Source organism: Siphateles boraxobius, unplaced genomic scaffold (assembly GCF_051911475.1).
Source record: "Siphateles boraxobius isolate OS27281-9 unplaced genomic scaffold, OSU_SipBor_1 66, whole genome shotgun sequence".
Classification (NCBI taxonomy): domain Eukaryota; kingdom Metazoa; phylum Chordata; class Actinopteri; order Cypriniformes; family Leuciscidae; genus Siphateles; species Siphateles boraxobius.
The window spans coordinates 2061414-2083422 of NW_027509193.1; the positions used below are offsets into that span (position 1 = coordinate 2061414).

Here is a 22009-nt window from a genome sequence, read left to right on the forward strand (position 1 = left end):
GGAAACATAAAAGGAATACTATTAAAATATAATATAATAAAACCATAGTTGAGATTTAGTGAAAAACCCGGTCAAGAAGATACAACTTTAACTTAAATTTAAACTCATGTACAGAGGACAAGGATCTCAAGGATACAGGGAGGCTATTCCACAGCCTAGGACCAACAACTGCAAAAGCACAATCCCCTCTCCACTTTAGCCGTGCATGTGGCTGGGACAGATTATAGCTGCTTGTGGACCATTGATACCTTACAGGTACGTTCAAAGTTAAAAGTTCAGATAAATAAGAAGGTGCAAGGCCATTTAAGGATTTAAAAACAAACAACCGTATTTTTAAATCAACTCTATGACGCACCGGCAACCAGTTCAGAGATTTTAAAATAGGAGAAATATGTTCATGTTTGCAAACCCCAGTTCGGAATCTGCATCATTTTGAACCATTTGAAGCCTCAATAATTCCATTCAAAAAGTGAAATTTGGATATTATATTCATTCATTACACACAGACTGATATATTTCATATGTTTATTTCATTTAATTGTGATGATTAAAACTGACAACTAATGGAAATCCCAAATTCAGTATCTGCGAAAATTAGAATATTACTTAAGACCAATACAAAAAAAGGATTTTTTAGAAATGTTGGCCAACTGAAAAGTATGAACATGAAAAGTATGAGCATGTACAGCACTCAAAACTTAGTTGGGGCTCCTTTGGCCTGAATTATTGCAGCAATGTGGCGTGGCATGGAGTCGATCAGTCTGTGGCACTGCTCAGGTGTTATGAGAGCCCAGGTTGCTCTGATAGTGGCCTTCAGCTCTTCTGCATTGTTTGGTCTGGCGTATCGCATCTTCCTCTTCACAATACCCCATAGATTTTCTATAGGGTTAAGGTCAGGCGAGTTTGCTGGCCAATTGAGAAGGGATACCATGGTCCTTAAACCAGGTACTGGTAGCTTTGGCAATGTGTGCAGGTGCCAAGTCCTGTTGGAAAATGAAATCTGCATCTTCATAAAGTCGGTCAGCAGCAGGAAGCATGAAGTGCTCGAAAACTTCCTGGTAGACGGCTGCGTTGACCTTGGATCTCAGAAAACACAGTGGACCAACACCAGCAGATGACATGGCACCCCAAACCATCACTAACTGTGGAAACTTTACACTGGACTTCAAGCAACGTGGATTCTGTGCCTCTCCTCTCTTCCTCCAGACTCTGGGACCTTCGTTTCCAAAGGAAATGCAAAATTTACTTTCATCAGAGAACATAACTTTGGACCGCTCAGCAGCAGTGCAGTCCTTTTTGTCTTTAGCCCAGGCGAGACGCTTCTGACGCTGTGTCTTGTTCAAGAGTGGCTTGACACAAGGAATGCGACAGCTGAAACCCATGTCTTGCATAAGTATGTGCGTGCTGGTTCTTGAAGCACTGACTCCAGCTGCAGTCCACTCTTTTACCCCTTTTCCACCAACAAGAACCAGGTGCTGGTTCAGAGCTAGAGCTAGTGCCGGTTCGGAGTTGGTTCGACTGACGAGCTTTCAAAGAACCGGTTTGCCTTTTCACAGGCTAGAGAGCCATAACAGAGCCAGATCTTACGTCACTGTATACATCTCATGTTGCCCAGCAACGCTAGCGCGGCACACACAAACACACCAGTCTTACTTCGAGATGGTTCGGCAAGGCGAATCTCGAACTGCGAGAGCGATCCAAAAGCAGAAGGAGTCGTATGATCTCCAAACACTCCCGCAGCTCCGATCAGTCCATGCCGCTCCGATGCATCTCGAACAAGCCTTCCATCAACAATGGCGGTCGTTGCATTACTATTTATGCTCATGGCTTTGCAAACCTACATCGGTATCCAAACACGGCGAATCCAGCACGTTCGTGCAGCTCGCCGTAACTTGCATTAACGGAGATTACAATCGAGATGCTATTAGCACGATTAGCTGCTATTTAAAAAATGGCGGTCACAAGTTTCTGTTTGTCTTGTTGGTCACGGTAACCCCGCCCCCAGCCGCTGACGTAAGCGGTTCTTACTTCTAGACCAGCAATGATTTGGTGGTACTTAAGAACCACTTTTACTGGTTCGGAGCTGGTGCTTTGATGGTCGAAAAACAAAGAACCGATTTGAAACTAGGTTCTGGCTCCGAACCAGCACCAGCTCTGCCTAGGTGGAAAAGGGGTATTTGTAAATCTCCCCCACATTTTTGAATGGGTTTTGTTTCACACTCCTCTCCAGGGTGCGGTTATCCCTATTGCTTGTACACTTTTTTCTACCACATCTTTTCCTTCCCTTCGCCTCTCTATTAATGTGCTTGGACACAGAGCTCTGTGAACATCCAGCCTATTTACCATTGACCTTTTGTGTCTTGCTCTCCTTGTGCAAGATGTCAATGATCGTCTTTTGGACAGCTGTCAAGTCAGCAGTCTTCCCCATGATTGTGTAGCCTACAGAACTAGACTGAGAGACCATTTAAAGGCCTTTGCAGGTGTTTTGAGTTAATTAGCTGATTAGAGTGTGGCACCAGGTGTCTTCAATATTAAACCTTTTCACAATATTCTAATTTTCTGAGATACTGATTTTGGGGTTTTCATTAGTTGTCAGTTATAATCATCAAAATTAATGGAATGAACACTTGAAATATATCAGTCTGTGTGTAATGAATGAATATAATATCCAAATTTCACTTTTTGAATGGACTTACGGAAATAAATTATCTTTTTGATGATATTCTAAATATATGATATTCTAATTTGATGATATTCTGAGATGATTAATGGCTAATCATCTCAGCTAAAATAATCTCATTGCAGTGTACTTTGCTGTTTAATTGAATAACTACATAAAACATTTTCTAAGCAGTTTTGACCGAGTGTCATGATTAGTGAAATTTTGCCATGCAGTGTTTAAATAATAGAAAACAACATGAAACAGAGTCAACACAGAGCAACTAATGCTCACGCAGAGCAACTAATCTAATGTTTCTTTAATAAACTCATTTCCTGTCGTCCTTCCTCACCACATCCACGTAAATGCTGAAAAAAGGAACAAATCATCTGTAGATAGCTATTTGGTAAACACAGTAAACCTCAAGTTTTGGAAACAATAGCCCAATATGAGGTTTACATTCTTAAAAATTGTTCTTTACTAGGTATAGTAAGGAATCATCTTCTTAAGAAGAACCTGATTCTGGTTCTTGTGTTGAATCATTTATGATATTACATTATAGGTTCTTCAGACCAATTTATTGGTAGGCTATCTATTTAGAGAGAACCAGAGAGTAAACACTTCTTTAAGTAACTTTAAAAGGTTCTTCATTCACATCAGGCTGTTTTAGGATTGAACTGGAATCCTATATATAAGTAGTTGGCCTGGTTGGTGATCTCAATGCGACAGATGAAGAATCCCACAAAACCCCCATCACCAATAAATCGATCGCACAGATATATTGAAGTCACTTTTGTTCATAAGTCACGTTTTGTTCAATATACAACACGACCTCACTCACAGCGCCAGTCACCCCTCAGGATGTGTACAACACCTCATGGACTGAAGGCGGTGTGCAAATCATGCAGTCGTGTCCAGTGTTGTACTGGTTTAGTCTCTGGCACTGACTGTGAGACTGTGGGAGTGTGACTTCCTGCCCGAGAGCCATAATCACAACTGATTCAGCTTTTAATAGAAACTAACAGATAGACAGACATATATATATATATATATATATATATATATATATATATATATATATATAGATAGATAGATAGATAGATATATATATATATATATATACATAGATGCAGGACAGAGCTACCAACTATACACCCAGAGACACTGATATAAATATTAGAAGATTAAACATTTTAATTGCTATGTTCATTTATGTAAAGTTTTTTTTTTTAAATTATTATTATTTTACATTTTTTTAATTGTATAGTGTTATTAATGCTTTGGGAATGTAAAGATTTATTTCACCATGGCAATAAAGCTATTTGAATCGATAGATAGATCGATGGATAGATAGACGGATAGATATAGATAGACAGACAGGCAGATAAACAAACAAACAAACAGACAGATATAGACAGACAAACAAACATAATAGATATAGATAAATAAATATATAGACAAACAGATAGACAGATAGATATAGACAGACATATAGATACAGAACAGAATCAACAGATATAGATAGACAGATAAACAGACATAGACAGATAGATAGATGGGGATGGTAGTGTTCACCTTATGCATGAGCTGCTCATTGTATGTGAGTGTGAGTGAGCTGGTCTGTCCCTCCTCGGTGTCGGTGTCCACTGGAGAGGAGCCGTAAGCGCTGTCAGGATCAGCGGGATCTCCCCGCTCCACCGGCTCCAGGTATGAAGAGCTCTCCATCTCCAGCTCCATGTGTGAGGAGCTCCTCAACAGCAGATCTTTCACAGTCATTGAGAGGAAATCAGCGTCTCTTATCTCGTCCCGTCTCTGATGCGTGACTCACGCCAGAGTCTCTTATAACCTGATGAAGTTTACGCTGATAAATATTTAACAGTAGTGCTTCCTGTGGCGTGCAGTACAGGACGTTGTACAAAACTGTGACAAAACGTTCTGGGTCATTCCTGCGGCATAGAAACTTTTGAACAAGGAAACTTTTAAAAATGTATTTGCTTGCATTGTACCAAGTGAAACTTTGCCAGACAACAAATAAACAAGGCTGACTTGATTTCACATTTTTATTGTGCCATCATGTGTCATCTGTTGCTGTCCATCACCCCTAAAATAAGGCTCTGGTTCAGCGTGTCCCCAACTTTTAGTTTAGGACTGGTGTTTGCGTCCCACAGAGACCCGGTGAGACTGAAGATGATGAAGGTAAAACAAAAGCTGAAGTAGCATTCTCTCAAACTCTCGCGGACAGGTTAAAATAGGACTTTAAATACAAAAATAGCATTCATTCATTCTTTACATCCTCATTCCACTTGTTTCTCTTGATACCACAAAAGCTTCACACAAAGCTTGTACACGGTGAGAAAAAGGTACAACAAAGAAATTTTTCTGATCAGTAAATCAAAACCTGAAAGAACCCCTTTGAAACACGGGGCACTTATAATCTACCGTAAAAGAAGCATGATATGAGTAAAATGAAAGCAGCATGTCGCACAAGACACATTTGTTTTGACTTATTTTTCTTAGTGACGTCTTCATTGGAAGGCGAGAAAGCAAATTAGGACACATAATAAGTAATGGACAAATGTGGGTGGTTAAAAAAAGTGGCAACCAGCCATGACACATTTAAATAGAAACGGATCTTTTCCAATTCCAACTGTATTTTGTTATTTAAAGGGACAGTTCTCCCAAAACGTTAATTCAGCCTTCATTTACTCAGCCTCATTTTCCAAACCCGAAATACTTTCTTCTGTGGAAGGCAAAAGGAAGCAGAATGTATATGAGCCGATGTTTTACATCCTGGTGCTGTCAGGCTCCAAAAAAAATAAATAAAGACAAGACGACCCCATACAGTTCATATGACTCGTGCACTATATTTCAAATCTTTCACATAGCTATGTTGTTCCAAAGATTTCCATTCATCTTTGAAACACAGATGAAGATATTTTTGATAAAACCTCCATTAAAAGTCAATTGAAACAAAATTTTGAAAACATCTTCTAAAAAAGGCAACAATCCAAAGGCATCGCAAAAGTAATCCATGTGGTTCCAATTTTATGATGCAAATATCTTTACTTCCCCATAGATCTCTGATGCGCGTTCATGAGAGAGTCATGACCTCCTCACGATACTGTTCCAGAAGCTTTAAGTCTTCGTTTATTTTTCAAGATCATGCTTAAGTGTGAGATTCCTGAATACCAGAAATCAGTGAGAGTATGTAGGTGCACACTATCTATGTAGAAGTGGTTTGAATGTACCTTCAATGAAAGAACAGAAACCTTGAAGGTTTCATTAAAGAGGACCTATCATGCTTTTTCTTTACTGTGTAAAGTTGCTATTTGAGTATGAAAAAGGTCTGCAAAGTCCCTCCAGCGGGAGTTATTCTCTATGTCAGTGTCCTGTTTCTGAACTCCCTGAAACGCCTCCATTGTAGTCTTGAATGATCACGTCACAAAATATTCCTCATTTAAATAATTCTCGACCAAGGCATATACACAAAATAAAGGGGCGGGAGCTGGTTGATTGGTTAGTAGTGTGTTAAAACTTGCGGTTATGTTAAGGTGCGGGACATTTCGCAAACACTCTGGAAGCGGTTGACCAATCACAACACACTGATCCAGCTGACGAATCAGAGCACAGTGTTTTCAGAAGGAGGGGCTTCATAGAGACAGGAACTAAACGGAGAGTTACTGACAGACTGGGGGAGAGGAACTGCAACTACGGAGAACATGAGAAATATAATGTGTTTTTTGTACATTCAAGCATGAAAACCTTTTCTAGTAGTTCCCAAAAAAGGGCATAATAGGGCCTCTTTAAAACTGTTCACTTGTGTTTCAAAGATGAACGAAGGTCTTATGGATTGAAATTACATGAAGGGGAGTAAATATTGACAGCATTTTCATTTTTTGGGTGAACTAACCCTTTTATAAATGGCTAACCCTCCATTAAAACTGAAATTGAACCTTGCTTTTGTGTAGGTTCAAAACCATTAAACCATTTTAACGAAAATGGGTGGTGTGTGAAAGTTGATGGAAACTTGCATTTTCAGAAAATGTGCTTAAAAAGGTCAAATTTTGTTTCTCGCGTCACGTAACTAAACGTAATGCAGTAGCTTTGAATATCTACAAGTGCGAATGCAATTTTGTAGATATGGAGTAAGGAGAGATTTTCAGCAAATAACTTGAAATATTGCACACAAGTCATTTTTTTTGTTCATTCAACAATGTTAACATTATTTTTAAGGTCTTCTTTTGTGTTCCACAAGAAAGTCATATAGATTGACATAAGGATGAATGTAATTTTTGGCTGAAATATTCCTTTAAAAAAGTGGTATAAAACAGCAGCTAGCGTAACTTAAGTCTCCAGCTCTTGTGCTGTACTACACCAATTGCAGTTCAAGAAATAGTGAAAAATTATGCGTAGTTGAGTACCAAACTGGTGGAAGACCAGAATTAAGTGTGAAATACTGTAACAGGACCAGTGAGTGACAGATATCAGACTGATGTTCAGCAGGGTCAGTTCAGGCAGTCTCACATATTTATATCCACATCTTCGTACTTTGCAATCTGTGCGCGGCTGAGCAAACTGCAGTAACAGACGAAGCAAGATCCTCCAGATGGGGTGTTTTTCAACTCAAAGGACAAAACAAAGACAAAGTCACAGTTTTATAAAACTCAGATTCTTGTTTCCTGACTGACGGCTTTCGTTAGTGTTCATTTTGTTGCTGTATACAATAATTCCATGCAACGCTGCATCCGAAACATGTGAACGACCAATAGCATTGCTCCATTGGCAGAAATTCATGATGATCCTACAAGCTCCGCCAGACCGCCACCTCTGCTCAGATTCAGCCAATCAGAAGGGAGCTCTGCTTTACAGTAAAGTGCACTTCAATTTGCTTCTGAAGTTTTGATATTAATGCTTCAAAATAAGCATAGCAATAGAGCCAAAGGTTTCCAGCAACTTGCCTCCAACAGCTTCAAATACGAATTTTGGCCACTGTTTTACAGAGTAAAATAATGTGCACAGTTTTTTAGTTTTTCTTTTAACAAAAAATAAAAATGTAAAATTGTTGAGATTTGGGTCTTTGTTTCATAAACCCACACCGTAAACTATGTGCTAAGACTCCGAACCTTGTAACAACGTATTTAGGCGACATCAGAACATTGATTTATAAAAGCAAGACTCGTACATATCCACGTCTGGCAGTCTTTTTGTGCAAATTTAAACGTTTTCTCTCATAAATTCACCCTCAACCAGTTTCAAACCCTCAATAGGAGGTGCCTCAACTAGTAATGGGATGGTCTCAAAGACCACGACTCGTAAACATCACTCTTACGGACTGTTCTTCAGGACTTTTGCTGCTCTGCTCCATTTATTCGAGCTTTTAAGGCTACCTAATACGACCGCCACTTTTGACTGGTCCCAGTTCTGATTTGGGGTCAGGAGACAAGGAGCTCCAAGAGGTCTTGGTGCAGAGTCCAATGGAGGGACAGGAGGAGGTCTTCTCAGAGCAAATATCTCCAGTGACCCAGAAAGCCCCCACAGAGCTGTCCACCCAGGCCTCCAGCGGCTTCCCCACCAGCGAGGTCTTCTTCTTCGCCTCCTGCAGGGCGGGCTCGCTGGGCGGCAGCTTCAACACGTGGGCGAGCTGCTGGAAGCTTTGCTCCAAGTACACATTACCTGGAGGACCCGCATGTACCCAGCCATGGTCTTCTGAAGGGAAGGGAATGAGAGGGAAAGATAAGTATATGAATATTTATTTTCATTCAGAATAAATCAGGATGCAATAACCTTGATCATACTCAAGATATACAACAATTTAGGAGGATCTGGCTCTTCCTATCAGAGCATTTTACACAACTCCTTGTCCAAGCTCTTGTTCTGTCCAGACTGGACCAGGATTTTTTCCTGCACAGAGAATTACGAGGCATGCCGCCTCCGGCTGTCGACAAAACTATGGACTAAAGTCACATGCTCCCTTTTCCACCGACACGGTGCTGTTGCGGGTTCCCGGCCTGTGTCCCTTCTCTAAGTTCGATAGTGATGCGCGGATAGTGGTTACATTTGCGGATACTGCAGATAATCTGCGGCTCAAACAGGCCAAGTTATAAAAAATAACAAATTAATTGTGGGTTGGTCGCGGGACGAGATATAAATTACTAATGTAAGACACAGAACTCTCATTTCACGGTAAAACGCAACAATGCGCGCCACTTTTACTTTCGTTATCACCAATGCATCTCTCTTCAGGAAAAATAAATCAAGGAAAAAATTCCTAGAGCATCTTCTCTTGCCCCCGTACCCTCATAGCAGGAACAAGGTCCACCTGCCACAGTTTCACAAAATCCTTTGGGATTGTATACGATAGTGTCCTCAAAATAACGATCTAATTACCTTATGATGACGATTATGATGACGCAGGAAGGCGGGGCGAATTCAGATGGAGGACAGGAAGTAAACATGGAGAATACGTCTATTGAGTAAACCGTTGCGGAGAGTCCGTATTGAGTCTAATTTACCTTGATCATTTAATGTCCCATTCCCACTGATCCCCATGAACGACAACCTAATGCTATATAAACACAGACACAAAAAAACACGTTGGCTAGCTAACATACCGTCGCTGCAGACACGGCATTAAGACTCTGCTCCTCCCAAACCGCAGACGTAACGTTACGTTAAAAATCCACATTTTACGGCGTTGTTCTGTGAGCTTTTTAAATTTCTCACCTTTATGAATGACAATCTTTGGTACTCTATAAAAACCCTTTCCCTTTTCTCGATTAGAGCAGCCGTAAACTACACAACATTGATGGCAGATCCTCAGCTATTTCACTTCCTGCGCTCCAACTGAATTTTCGCGCTCTCGCGATGCTGCAGCGTGACGTCACGTGAAGCCAACCTATTGCCGCTCGCATTAAATTAAGGCACTGATGTTTTCCTACAGAACAACCACTAGCTCTGCACCCCTATATCTTAACTCATTACTCCTGACCTACGTGCCATCCATAAGCTTGCGTTCTGCAAGTGAACGACACCTTATGGTGCCATCTCAAAGAGGCACAAAATCACTTTCACTGACCTTTACCTCGAGTCTGTTCCAAGCTGGTGAAGTGATCAGTCCAGCTCAACCCGAGCTGCTGAGTCTTTAGCCATTTTCAAGAAACGACTGAAGACTCATCTCTTTCAGCAACACCTGACCCATTAATAATAACACATACTATTCTATATCTATTAAAAAAAAAAAACCTTGCTATGTGTGCTCCGCTGGTCTAACTGGGGACTGGTCACTTGCATATTGTTGCCCTATTGTTAGTTTGCTTGCTTCTTTTGCTCTCCTCATTTGTAAGTCGCTTCGGATAAAAGCGTCTGATAAATTACTAAATGCAAATATATTATTATTCTAAAATTTCAGAGGATCCAATAACGGTCATTCTTACCAAGTAGGTTCAAACCATTGGATGCAAGTAAAATACAGTAAGAAAAACAGTTGTTTTAAATAGGGCTGCACAATTATTCGCAAAGAAACCGCACGCTATTTGACAAAGGCTGCGATTATTTTATGCGCAGGTTGTCAGTGCAGCACAGCTGATCGGCAGTAAATGCTGCTCCTGAAAGCCAGAGGGCGCTCTCACGCAGACACGCCAAATATCCCCCACCGCAGAAGTACGATAATGCACATCATTCCAGGAAATCCCTATGGGCATCATACTAGCTGAGTTAGTAGCTGAATTAACAGAAGATTGAAATGCTTTGATTGATTAAACATGACTAATAAACACACAACTGCCTTATTCTGTGTAAGAAGCCACATAATCTCACAGAAGGATACTCAACTGTCATATGAAGCGAGTTTGGAGTAAGAGCATGTTATTAAATGTTGTCTTTTGTTGGACAAATGCCTCTCATGTTTGGAAAGATGTTTGACGCGTGTTGCTTTTTCAAATGCACGTTATAAGTGACTAAAACTCGCAGTGCTTTCAGATGGAGCAGCGTTTACTGCTGATCACAGAGCCGTACGTCACTGACAAGCTGCTCATAAAAAAATAATAATAATAGCAGCCTTTGCGATTGCATAATGGTGATAAGCCAAATTGATTTAAGTGCGATTTCATGTAAATTGGAATAAATCGTGCAGCCCTAGATTTAAATTGTAATAATATTTCACATTAATGTCTCTCTCACCTATGCGCAGGGGCTCACGTCCCTTGAAGGCCAGAGGCATTACCAGAAAGCGAGCTTCTGCCACACGCTCCCACAACCGCAGCACACGCACCGTCCACACTCCAGGCCTGAGGGGGCGCTGTAGGGGCGGCTTGTATTGCGTGAACTCTGCCTCAATGTCTATGCTGATGTCATAGGAGGCTGCTACTATTTGAGCTGGATCAATCCACACAATAGTGGCTGTGAGGTTGGGCCCACGAGCCCACTTCTGAACAGCCACTGGCTCATCTAGAGGTCCCATCAGACCCCCAAAGTTACGGAAGATACGCTCCTTTGGATCCCACTCAGTTCCAACCTAGTACAAAACAGCATGAACAAAAAAAATAGTGAAATATAAGACCTACACAATAAATGTTAGAGAGTTACAGAATGAGTTGCGAATGGTCTCTCATGTTGACTTTGCCAAAGTTGGCATGAAATGGAAATTCACTATTTTCTAAATGCATTTTATTGATCTTATCGTGAAATATTCATCCATCAATCAGTTTTATTATAACTAAAATGTTGATCTTGTAATATTTAGTCAAAATATCAGAACTGGATCGTCAGTGAAATGACAATGAAATGTGATATGACTCTCTGGTAACATATGCAGGACTTCTCCAATCATTTTGTCCGCTTAAACCGGTCCCTTTTTTAAAAACTGACCACAAGCTCACATTCAGATCTGCCTCAATCCAATCAACAACCCTTTGTTTCTTTTTCGATAACCTGTTTCACTACAGTGTGCCACAATGCAGAATAAATGATCTGTCGCATTAAAGTGTTCAAAATCCTGTACAGTGCGTATCCCTGTTCCTCTCACCTCAAGGTGTTTGAGGCGTTCAAACTCATGAAGGTTGTGTTCCAGCTGCAGTGTTGCTTGAGGAACAGCCCACACCTCCAGTATCTCACGGGACCTGGTCACCCCATTCTGCACCTCCTGCCTGACCAGGTAACCCTGGAATCGGTCATCATAAAAATACAGGTGCACCAAGATGGGGTAGCCAATGGGTTCAAACCTGTGGGTAAAAAAAAAAAAAAACATCAATCAAATGGATGGATGGATGGGACTGTTATTGGATGGGACTGGACTAGGATTGGACTTGACTGGAATGGAACTGGACTGGAATTTAATTGGATGGGACTGGAATTTAATTGGATGGGACTGGAATTTAATTGGATGGGACTGGAATTGGATGGGACTAGAATTGGATGGGACTAGAATTGGATGGGACTAGAATTGGATGGGACTGGAATGTAATTGGATGGGATTGGAATGTAATTGGATGGGATTGGAATGTAATTGGATGAGATTGGAATGTAATTGGATGAGATTGGAATGTAATTGGATGGGATTGGAATGGAATTGGATGGGACTGAACTGGAATGGGACTGGAAAGGGACTGGACTGAATTGGAATTGACTGAAATGGATGGATTGAATTGGATTGGACTGTCACCTGCAGGCCTCAGAACTGCTTTGAGTGGTCTCCGGCCTATGGAGGCCCAGTCTAAAGAAGGAGGAGTATGCCGTGAGGGCCACATCATTGAGGGATGAGACCCCATCAGCCTGTTCGAACAGGCTCTCCCAGTATGCTTTCAGTGCCACTGTGCCTGGCGGGTACTGCCCATACAGATGATTGTCCAGGATCTCAATAGCCTCTTGATTCACAGTGGACTCAAACTTACGGGCGAAGAACGTAGGCCGCGTTAGTTGCTGTTGTGGGGGGAAAAAAGTGTGAGGGTGAATTGGTGCTAAATGAAAGGACAATTTCTAAGAAAGACACTGGGTCTCGTTCGCTAATAATTGTGTGGATAATTTGTAACTGATTCACAACACATGCACACACACAAATTATTTTGTTCTTGAATTTGTTCTAATAATAAATTTAGAGTTTTCTAAATATGTGACCATGTGGGAGAGGTTAGTACTTTGCATAAAACTCACCCAAACAATTTCCATATAAGGGCTTTCAGCACAACCTTTCCTTTAAAGCCTTCCGTCACTCTCAGCAAACAAGTCACTTTCTAAAGACGATCTCACAGCGATGCTTGAGGATCCATCCTCAAAACCACAAAAACTCCTTTTATACAGACACAGATTATACAGACCTATCATTAGCCTGCTGTATATATGTATCTGAAAACTTCATTTGAGTCAAATACCGCTTTGCTTTAGTAGGAAATACTACTAAGTAAACTTGTAGTCATAATGCTGTCGACATGTATTTAACAATTCAAAGAGTAAACGTTTAGTGGGAGTGAGTTTCTTTCTTGGCTGAGTACCACCGGTGGTGGTCCACCAAAACAATTTTTTTTGTATGTGAATGCTAATTTAATATTTAAAAATAATTATAAATGTAAGAATTTGACATAAAAGATGACATTTAATAAGATTATAAAAAATGTCCCTACAAAAAAGGACTGTGCTTCGAAAAAGAAATGTAAGCACAGAGCCTTGACTGTTTATGATGTAATATATTTACGATAAAATATAGTTAACATAGTTAAGGTCACTCAGAGTATGTTTTCAATGAAAACATTTAATTTCATGAATCATGAAAACATTTGTACGCAGATTTCACACACAACTTGCGCTTAGTGAACGAGACCCACTGTGATCCTTCAAATACTGCGTGGCTCCTGACTTAATATATCTGAAGGGAACATTTATCAGTTCACAGACCTGTATTCTGATGAGGTCTGAGGGTTTGAAGTCATTGGGTGAACAGCCACACCAGTCCACTATGTGCTTATACTGGCACTTGCAGCCCAACTTCCGGTTCCAGTTGGTCACACGCAGGTTATTGTCAACCAAAGTATCACACATGTGGCTGTTTCCCAGCACTGTGTGAAAGAAAGACTGAAAAGCAGACAGAGAGGAATTATATAATATACCCTCAGGGACACAGCGCTTAATGTTTACTGCTCACTGCCGTACCAATTAAATTAAATAAACTAACATGGAGTATCACATCAACAGTCTTATAAATTTATAATTCAAATTTAAAACACAATAACAGTGGCCAGATGTGCAGGATATGATACAAGCTGCTTCTTTAAAGGGGTCATTTCACCATTTTTCGATGACAAAAAAAGCCTGTTTTTGGTACTGTACCTTAAGGCGAGACACAACAGGCAAAAAAAAGTGTTTTTCATGCATAGGTCAATTTTGAGATTTTGAGCTTTTTGTATTTACATAGTGTTTTTTCCAGAATACTGGAATGAAAACTTGGTAAGTGCTCTTAGAGCACTTTATCTTTTTGCGTCTCTAGATTTCAATTACAGTATATCTTTAAAGGCCGTTTTCTCAAAATGAGTTTTTCCTCCTACATTGAGCCAGAAATCTCCACTTCAGTAGCAGTTACATACACCAAACTTAACAGTTTTATTCTTATCTATATTCTCAAGGTTTTTACCGAGAGGTTTGTTAATGAATAATTTTCCTGATTTTATAAAACATTTCATTCCTAAAAAAATAGAGATATCCAAAATCCCCTCAGTAAAAACCTTTGACTCTAATATATTCAAACCTATATGAACCTGACTTCATCCAATGTTCAGATTTTTGTTCTAGAAATGTTTGCAAATTGATGCATATTTAATTAGATAACGCCTCAATTGCATATTTAAAGATAACATTTCAGAAAACTTGTAATACAACATTTTTTTTTGCAATTATCAATGTAATAAATTAACTGCTGAAGTATGTTGATAATTGATATATATTCGATATATTTTTTACCTTGTTCACCTGGGGTGTCTTTTTTTATGTCAATTTATGTACTTATTTTCTGAAATATTAATAGTCCTAAAATAGTCTTCATTTTCTTTATGAATAATAATTTATTTTTACTATGTACTAAAAAAAACAAGGGGCGCTGTAGGGGCGGCTTGTATTGCGTGAACTCTGCTTCAATTCGTCAACAACGAATTTTTTTGTGCCGGCACGACCTGAAGATGTACATGTGTCCAAAAGGCAGTACCTCAGCAGGCAGTAGAGCGTAGGTGTAAAACTGCTTGAGCCCCGTCACCAGCTCGTCCTGCGAGTTCACCACATACTCCACAAACTTCCGCGTGAGGGAGAACCAGTCCGAGCCTCCTGACACCTCCAGCCCCTCAGGGATGCTGCGCTCGCCCAGACGCCACATGTGGTTGTCACATTCGTGGAACAGGCGGTCCAAACCCTGCTTCTTAATGAACCTGCGTGACAGGAGAGAGCAGGATGATGACTGATGTCATCGCAAACCCTGTCACGGCTGCATTATTATGTAAGTGAGGCATGTCAAAAGTGTCAAGATGGTATAAATATCTAGAAATCATAATGATGACAACAGGAGCCTCATTAAAAAGCTGAAAAAACAAACAAAAAAAACAACGTTATAAAGTAGTTCGGTGCAGATTTATTAGCATTTCTCAAGCTATCTGATTGCTTTTTTTTTTTTACAAACAAACAGGATCAGTAAGTATTTAAAGGTTAGTGCAGACTTTTGCAAAAAAAAAAAAGAAAACTTTGATATTCATGATTAAAACATTTCATATTTTTGAAAATGTGTATTCAATGTCTAAGAAAGAACTTATTACTTCATTATACCACTTGTAAATAAATTAGTAAGTCTATAATCAAATATAGTGCTTTTATTTTCTTCAAATGCATGAAAACAAATATCACATTTTTAAGAATTGGGCACAGAAATTTTAAACTAATTTTAAACCTTTTCTTTTCAATGTCTCGGACATCCTTATTTATCATGGACCCACAAATGGAGCTGGTCAATTTTTTTGAATACTTTTTGTAATAATTGTGGCAATATGCACTACAGTTCAACAGTTTGGGTTCAGTAAGATTTTTATTATATTTTTGAAAGAAATCTCTTCTGTGCACCAAGGCTGCATTTATATGATCAAAAATACAGCAAAAACAGACAGTGATATTGTGAAATATTATCAGTTTAAAATAACTGTTTTCTATTTTAAACCATTGTAAAATGTAATTTATTCCTGCTGTGATGGAAAACTGAATTTTCAGTAGTGATGGACAGAAATGAAATTTCAGAAATTAAGATTAAATTAAATATTTAATATTTCATTTATATAATTTAAATGATGGCTGTTAATCATTTGTTTTTAAGACGGATTTATTCAAACATATATGAAATAATGAACACACCACTAATAGGTTAAGTAAAACTACAATAAATATGGAATACAGTGCATATATTTAGCAAAATACTGCTCTCTATAGTTTATTTTTCTAGCTGACTATCGAGTTTATGGTCATTGAATGGCTTTTCTTATGTAAATGTGACGTTATGTGGAATTTTTTACAAGTGGTTTTATTGATGTCTTTCCCCGGTTGAAACACTGATTGAGCGAGTACATGTGACAGGATTCATTTCAGTTAGTTGTAATGTTTGCTTTACTATACCTTCTGATGTTCACCTATGTTTATTTCATGCTGTAACTAGTACTAAAAAGGAGATGAGATGATCTGTTCATCGTTTCATATTAAAAGTAACAAAGCTTATAGCAGGCATTGTGATTTGTTTCAGGCTTTTAAAATCGAGAAATTGATAGTCAATAAGGATTCTGATTTAAAATTCAACAGCAAAATCAGTGCAAGAGCTGGTAAATTTGATTCAACGAATGAATTCATAACTCTGATCCCAAATGTTTTAAATTCATATAATCCCCACCCATTTTAGAGCCTCACTAGATGTGGACAGTATATCAGAACTGCTAACCCTACCTGGAGTAACCTCAGAGTTGAATCGAAAATGAGCTTACCTTGCGTTCTCTCTGCCGTGAGACTTCAGGAAGTTCTTGTCACGGTTCTGGGAGAGAAAAGCCACAAGCTCATCATTGGTCCTGTTTTAGACCGATAGTGAGAGAGGAGAGAAGAGATAAAAATGAGGGATTATGACAGAAGCCCAGCGCTGACTGCAGGGTGGCGTGGGTGAAGTCTTCATCTGGAAGGAATTAGCTGCTGCTGACAGGATTTTGGTCGGTATCAACGTCTACATGTGCATCGGGCCACAGACACAGACTTGGCTTATTTAGCTCACTTTAAAAAAAGAAAAAAGCACCAACAGCTGGAGGGATTGTGAAATTATAAGGCTCTGATGTGTTGCAGAAATCCTCCCGAAACAGATTGCAGAGAAAGAGACAGATTTGCCAGCAACATCACGCTTGCACACAATGAGAACGGCTCAGACATAAACTCACGAGAAGGCTCCTCGATACGCATAAAAAACAAATTTCACTGAGTTTATTGCAATGAATGTTTTTAGGATTGCCTTCTCCAGGAAGCACTGAAGGCATTGTTCAATATGGTTTCTAATACTGGGGTTCGCAAGGGATTTCATGAGTTGATTAATTAATCAAATCAAATGCAAAATTGCAAAAATAAATCCTGTTCCTTTTAAAATTATAGCTTATTTAAATTAATGCTTTTGATTTGGTAATTGCACTAAGTATATTATCTGTTGCACAGCATGTTTTAGAGTGAAGTACGGCACTGTTCATTTACACGCGTGCAGCTCATGATGCAGTGATCTCAGAGCGGCTTTATTTGTAAATTTGATGCATCAAATGCTGATTCTCATCAAACTGCATCTCTTCATGTGCATTTGAGAACACAATGTGTGCTAGTTTCTCTTTATTTACATTCACATTATTCTGAACATATTTGTGCACAGAAGTTTACAGCTTGATGGTTTGAACTTTTAAAAGGGAAGAATTTAAGACGTAAATATGAGTATTCTAACTTGTAGCTTGTTCTAAAATCTAATTTAGAATTAATTCTAATCAATTCTAAACAGTAATTTTTTTCTTCACTCATAATTGGAGTTTAAACTACATATTTTTAATTATTTAATTAAAACATTTAAATAAAAAACACACACAAAAAAAAAAAAATACCCCCAAAAATATTAACATTTTATCTGTTTACTTGCATGTCATGTGACCATAAACCATCATTAGAGAACCATGAATATCTGAATATTCGTCACAAATTTTTCAAAATCTTAAACTTAAAAATGTACATTAAATGGGTTCACACAAAATGTTTGGGAAATCCTGGAAAAGTCTATTAGTGAGGTCAACTAGTTCATGTAGGTTTTCTTCTAAACCCACTGAAGTAGCCAATCAGATGTACTTCCTAATCCACATAATCATTTATTACCATTCCCTAGCCGTTCAGCAGCGTGATATGAAAACTCTTGTTTTACCCTCCTCCTCCCCAGCTCCACCTGTATAGATCTGCTAAGGGTCTTCTCTAATTTTCTTGCAGCAGCATGTTTCCTTATTACGCCTGTTATTTTAACTAAGCAGAACAAATCCTCGGATTTGATCAGCTGCAGCATAGTAGATCTCATTTGCCAAAATCAAGCATATGTACATCGCATGCCCCAATAAATGCTGGTTAGAGAGTTGTTATGACCTAAGATCTCCAGGAACAGGATTGGGCACCCCTGACCTAAGGATATGCTGACCTGGTGGGGAAGTCGGTGGCACTGAGGTTGATGAAGAAGTCCCACTTCCAGTCCAACATGGACAGCAGATCATGCATGCTGCGCAGGTAGGCCTTCAGCAGGCTGGCCCCGCCCCAGATGGTGACCATGCGCCAGGGCGTGGCTCTCACGTTGGAGTAGAGCTCCGCCATCTGAAGCACTTCCCGATGCATGTAGTTTGAACGCTGTAAGGGACAATATAACAGTCTTCAATGACAGTCAATGATCTTGAAGGTGAGTATATTATAGGGATGTCAATTTACACAAATTCCCATGATCGATCGTAGTTTAAATTAACGACAAATTAATCGTTAGGCATTTATTAGGAATATAACCAATTAGGCATATAGCCAACAGCATGACAGGGAGTGCAAATGCTGCTCAAAATGGACACCTCACCAAGGTGTTCCTCACCAAATGAATGAGAAGGGTTTTTAATCTAAAAATATAGGGCTAGTACGATCTAAAAATGAGTCGAAATGATTGATCATTTATTAAATTACTTCTTTAATTATCAAATATAACGACTAATACAACGTGTCACCAACGCCACCTTTAATGGTTGCTATTCAGAATGTGCACAGTAACTTAGATGTTAACACGCCAACTTAACCCCAAAAATTCACAACGATTTATTAAAATAGTGTTCTCATTATAATGTTGTGTGATATGACAGTCCCAATAATAGTTATTATTAGTCATGCACTGCTGTTTGAGCTGCACATGCTGAATGAACACCGGTAAAATGGAGCACTTTGCTAACTCAAAGAAATGGTGTATATGCGATTAATCATATATATATATATATATATATATATATATATATATATATATATATATACACACACACATATATACATATTAAATAAACATAATATTACAAATTATATCTGCAAAAAATGAACTTGAACTAAGTTACGTACGATTCAGAATGTGTGACTAATGTTGTGGACGCTCTTTTCTGGAGCAACGCGATGAAACACGGCAACTGAACCCAAATAATTCACAATGTTTTATTACAATATTGTTCTCTTTATAATGTTATGTAATATGAAACTCCCAATCATAGTTATTATTAGTTGTGCATTGCTGTTTGAGCTGCATGTGCTGAAGATGATCACGGCACGCTTTACTACAGCGTTAGAAAATTTTCAGCATGTTCAAGCATGTTACTGCAGCAGTGCAGTTTTAGCGGTCATAATTCTTCTGCTGCTGGGTGAGGGCAGATTTCTTGCCAGGAGTTTAGTTTAGCTCTGAAGAACTTCACTTTTAAGAGGCTAAAACCTGAAATAACTTCAAATGAAATGGTAGAATCAAACGAGACAGGCATGTAGAGGAAGAGACAGAGCAGATGTTGTTCCAAATCGTATCAAGGTGTGAGAAGTGTTCCTCCAGTAAAAGACCTGGTTTACCACAAGTTCTGACAAACCTCAGCTCTACACACATCTTCGTTCTCCAGCATTACCCCTTTTCCACCAAAGCATTTTGAGAGCCGGTTCGGAGGCGGTGCCTACTCGCGAACCATTTCTTTGTGTTTCGACAGCCAAAGAACCAGTTCTCGGACAGGAAAACTGGTTCCAAAGCGGCACCAACTCTTTGCTGGACTAGAACCGTTTTTTTACCACGTCATGCTTACGTCGGGGGCTGGGGGCGGGTTTAGATGTGTTCTAAACATCTTTTCTGACCATCTTTTCTGACCGCAAAGCCAGGAGAAACATTTGCAGAAGCACGATGTAGTCCGCCATTGTAATTGTTATGCTTGAAGTTGGCGCAAGCGTTTATAGCTTTTTTTTTTAATTTTTTTTTAATTTTATTGAAAACATTATGTAAGCAAAGAAGAAAACAGTCACTATATAGAACAAATAAATGGAGAGAAAAAAAAAAGAAACTAATCTTTAGTTAAAGATAACTAATCAGAAAAGATTACCGTATTTTCCGGACTATAAGTCGCTCCGGAGTATAAGTCGCATCAGCCCAAAAATGCGTCATGACGAGGAAAAAAACATATATAAGTCGCACTGGACTATAAATCGCATTTATTTAGAAATTTATTTAACAAAATCCAAGACCAAGAAAAAGTTATTTAAACAGACTTTAATTCATTAAAACAGAAGGCATTTAAGTTATTCAGCTACACACAATAGCACAAAGAACAACAGGCTGAATATGTGTCCGGTATGTTGTTAACGTAACACATCAACAGTTAGCTACACAATAGCATAAAGAACATACCTGAGAGGCTGAATAGGATCAAATAAAATAAAAAAAACATAAGCAGCGAGTCCAACAGTTATCGGTAAAGCAATTTCGCCAAGCTCCCGCGATCTTATTCCACATCACTGAAGAGAGATTTTTTCAGCGGTAAAACTAGCTGTAGTATAGAGCGCATAGAGCGCTCTCTCGTGGCTGTAGACGGTAATGTCACCCCCAATTTCGGCGAATGATGCATTCACGTCATACCACAAATACATCAAAAACTCGCAAATAATAATCTGGGGCCGTCAGCGATCCTGTGACGAGTAAATCTTGGTAATTTTGATATATAAGTCGCACCTGACTATAAGTCGCAGGACCAGCCAAGGTATGAAAAAAAGTGCGACTTATAGTCCGGAAAATACGGTACATATCAAAGGAAAATATTAAAAGACTTACATATTTCAATTGTTTTTAAAGCCTTCTTGATACACGAGTTAGAGATAATCCCAAAGTAATGTTGCAAGCGTTTCTAGCTAAGGCGTGTAGCGACGTACATAGTGACGCAACAACATCGTTCGCTGGGCGCTCTAGTCAGTGGAAAAACAAACAGGTTCTGAGAAGGTTCGCAAGTTGAACCAACTCCGAACCAACTTTGAACCACCACCAGTTCCGAACCAGTTCTTCTTTGGTGGAAAATGGGTGAGCTGACGGCCACTGAGTTTCTCTAACACTCAAGTTTAATACAAGATTTAAACCCACAGGGCTGTCTTTAAGGGCACTAAAGCTTATGGCATGGAACAGAGACATCCATTTGATGTCGGAGTTCGGTTGTTTTGGGGTCAAAGCGGCTTTCTGAACTCCTGACTGTTTGAACTCTGGTGTGTTTGCTCTGGTGTTACTTCACAATTGACCTTATACACATCAGCGCCATCTTGATTTTTAACGGGAATGAAAGCGAGGCTGTGAGGGAAAGACATGATTCTCTTCAGTGGATTGTAATGTTATTTAAGGTGTTTTTGGATTGTTCTGCTGACAAAAAACTGCAAAAATACCTTTCAGGGAAATATGCTGTTCTTACTTTGCCTACATATAAATTCTTAGCAAAATTTTGTTTTCATACCATTTCAATTTGTGAAAAATCCTGTTGGGTTCTAACTTACCTTATCCACATGGATGTAGTAAAAGTGGTCTTTGTGATAGATGGCTTTTAGGAGACGTTTCAACTGTCGGACTGCTCGTCCATGAACCACCAGCACGAAAACCACCCTGACCGGGTTCTCAACCTTGGAGAGGTCAGTGTCAGAAAAATCTGCATGCTGGAAGGCACTGGAGATCACTTAAGATGGACAGAGAGAAAACAGACAAACTATACATATCAAGTCAAGCCACCTTTATTTATATAGCGCTTTTTACAATGCAGATTGTTTCAAAGCAGTTCTACA

At 39.2% G+C, this 22009-nt stretch overlaps 2 protein-coding genes across 3 annotated transcripts in view; both read right to left on the reverse strand.

Annotated features, from left to right (window-relative positions):
- LOC143721342 (ras-related protein Rab-37) overlaps nt 1-6533 on the reverse strand; it is a 39231-nt gene extending 32698 nt beyond the window's left edge. Inside the window, exon 1 of the mRNA XM_077211636.1 lies at nt 4235-6533. Within this exon, the coding sequence (XP_077067751.1) occupies nt 4235-4435 (201 nt within the window). The 5' untranslated portion in view covers nt 4436-6533. The remainder of the gene's footprint in view (nt 1-4234) is intronic.
- xylt2 (xylosyltransferase II) overlaps nt 4706-22009 on the reverse strand; it is a 29060-nt gene continuing 11756 nt past the window's right edge. Inside the window, exons 3-11 of one of the 2 annotated variants that reach the window (XM_077211633.1) lie at nt 21728-21903; nt 18354-18556; nt 16645-16725; nt 14844-15060; nt 13544-13720; nt 12318-12574; nt 11682-11877; nt 10838-11171; nt 4706-8365 (exon numbers count right to left, since the gene is read on the reverse strand). In XM_077211633.1, the coding sequence (XP_077067748.1) occupies nt 8043-8365; nt 10838-11171; nt 11682-11877; nt 12318-12574; nt 13544-13720; nt 14844-15060; nt 16645-16725; nt 18354-18556; nt 21728-21903 (1964 nt within the window). In that variant the 3' untranslated portion in view covers nt 4706-8042. The remainder of the gene's footprint in view (nt 8366-10837; nt 11172-11681; nt 11878-12317; nt 12575-13543; nt 13721-14843; nt 15061-16644; nt 16726-18353; nt 18557-21727; nt 21904-22009) is intronic. The other variant, XM_077211632.1, reaches the window with a different exon arrangement.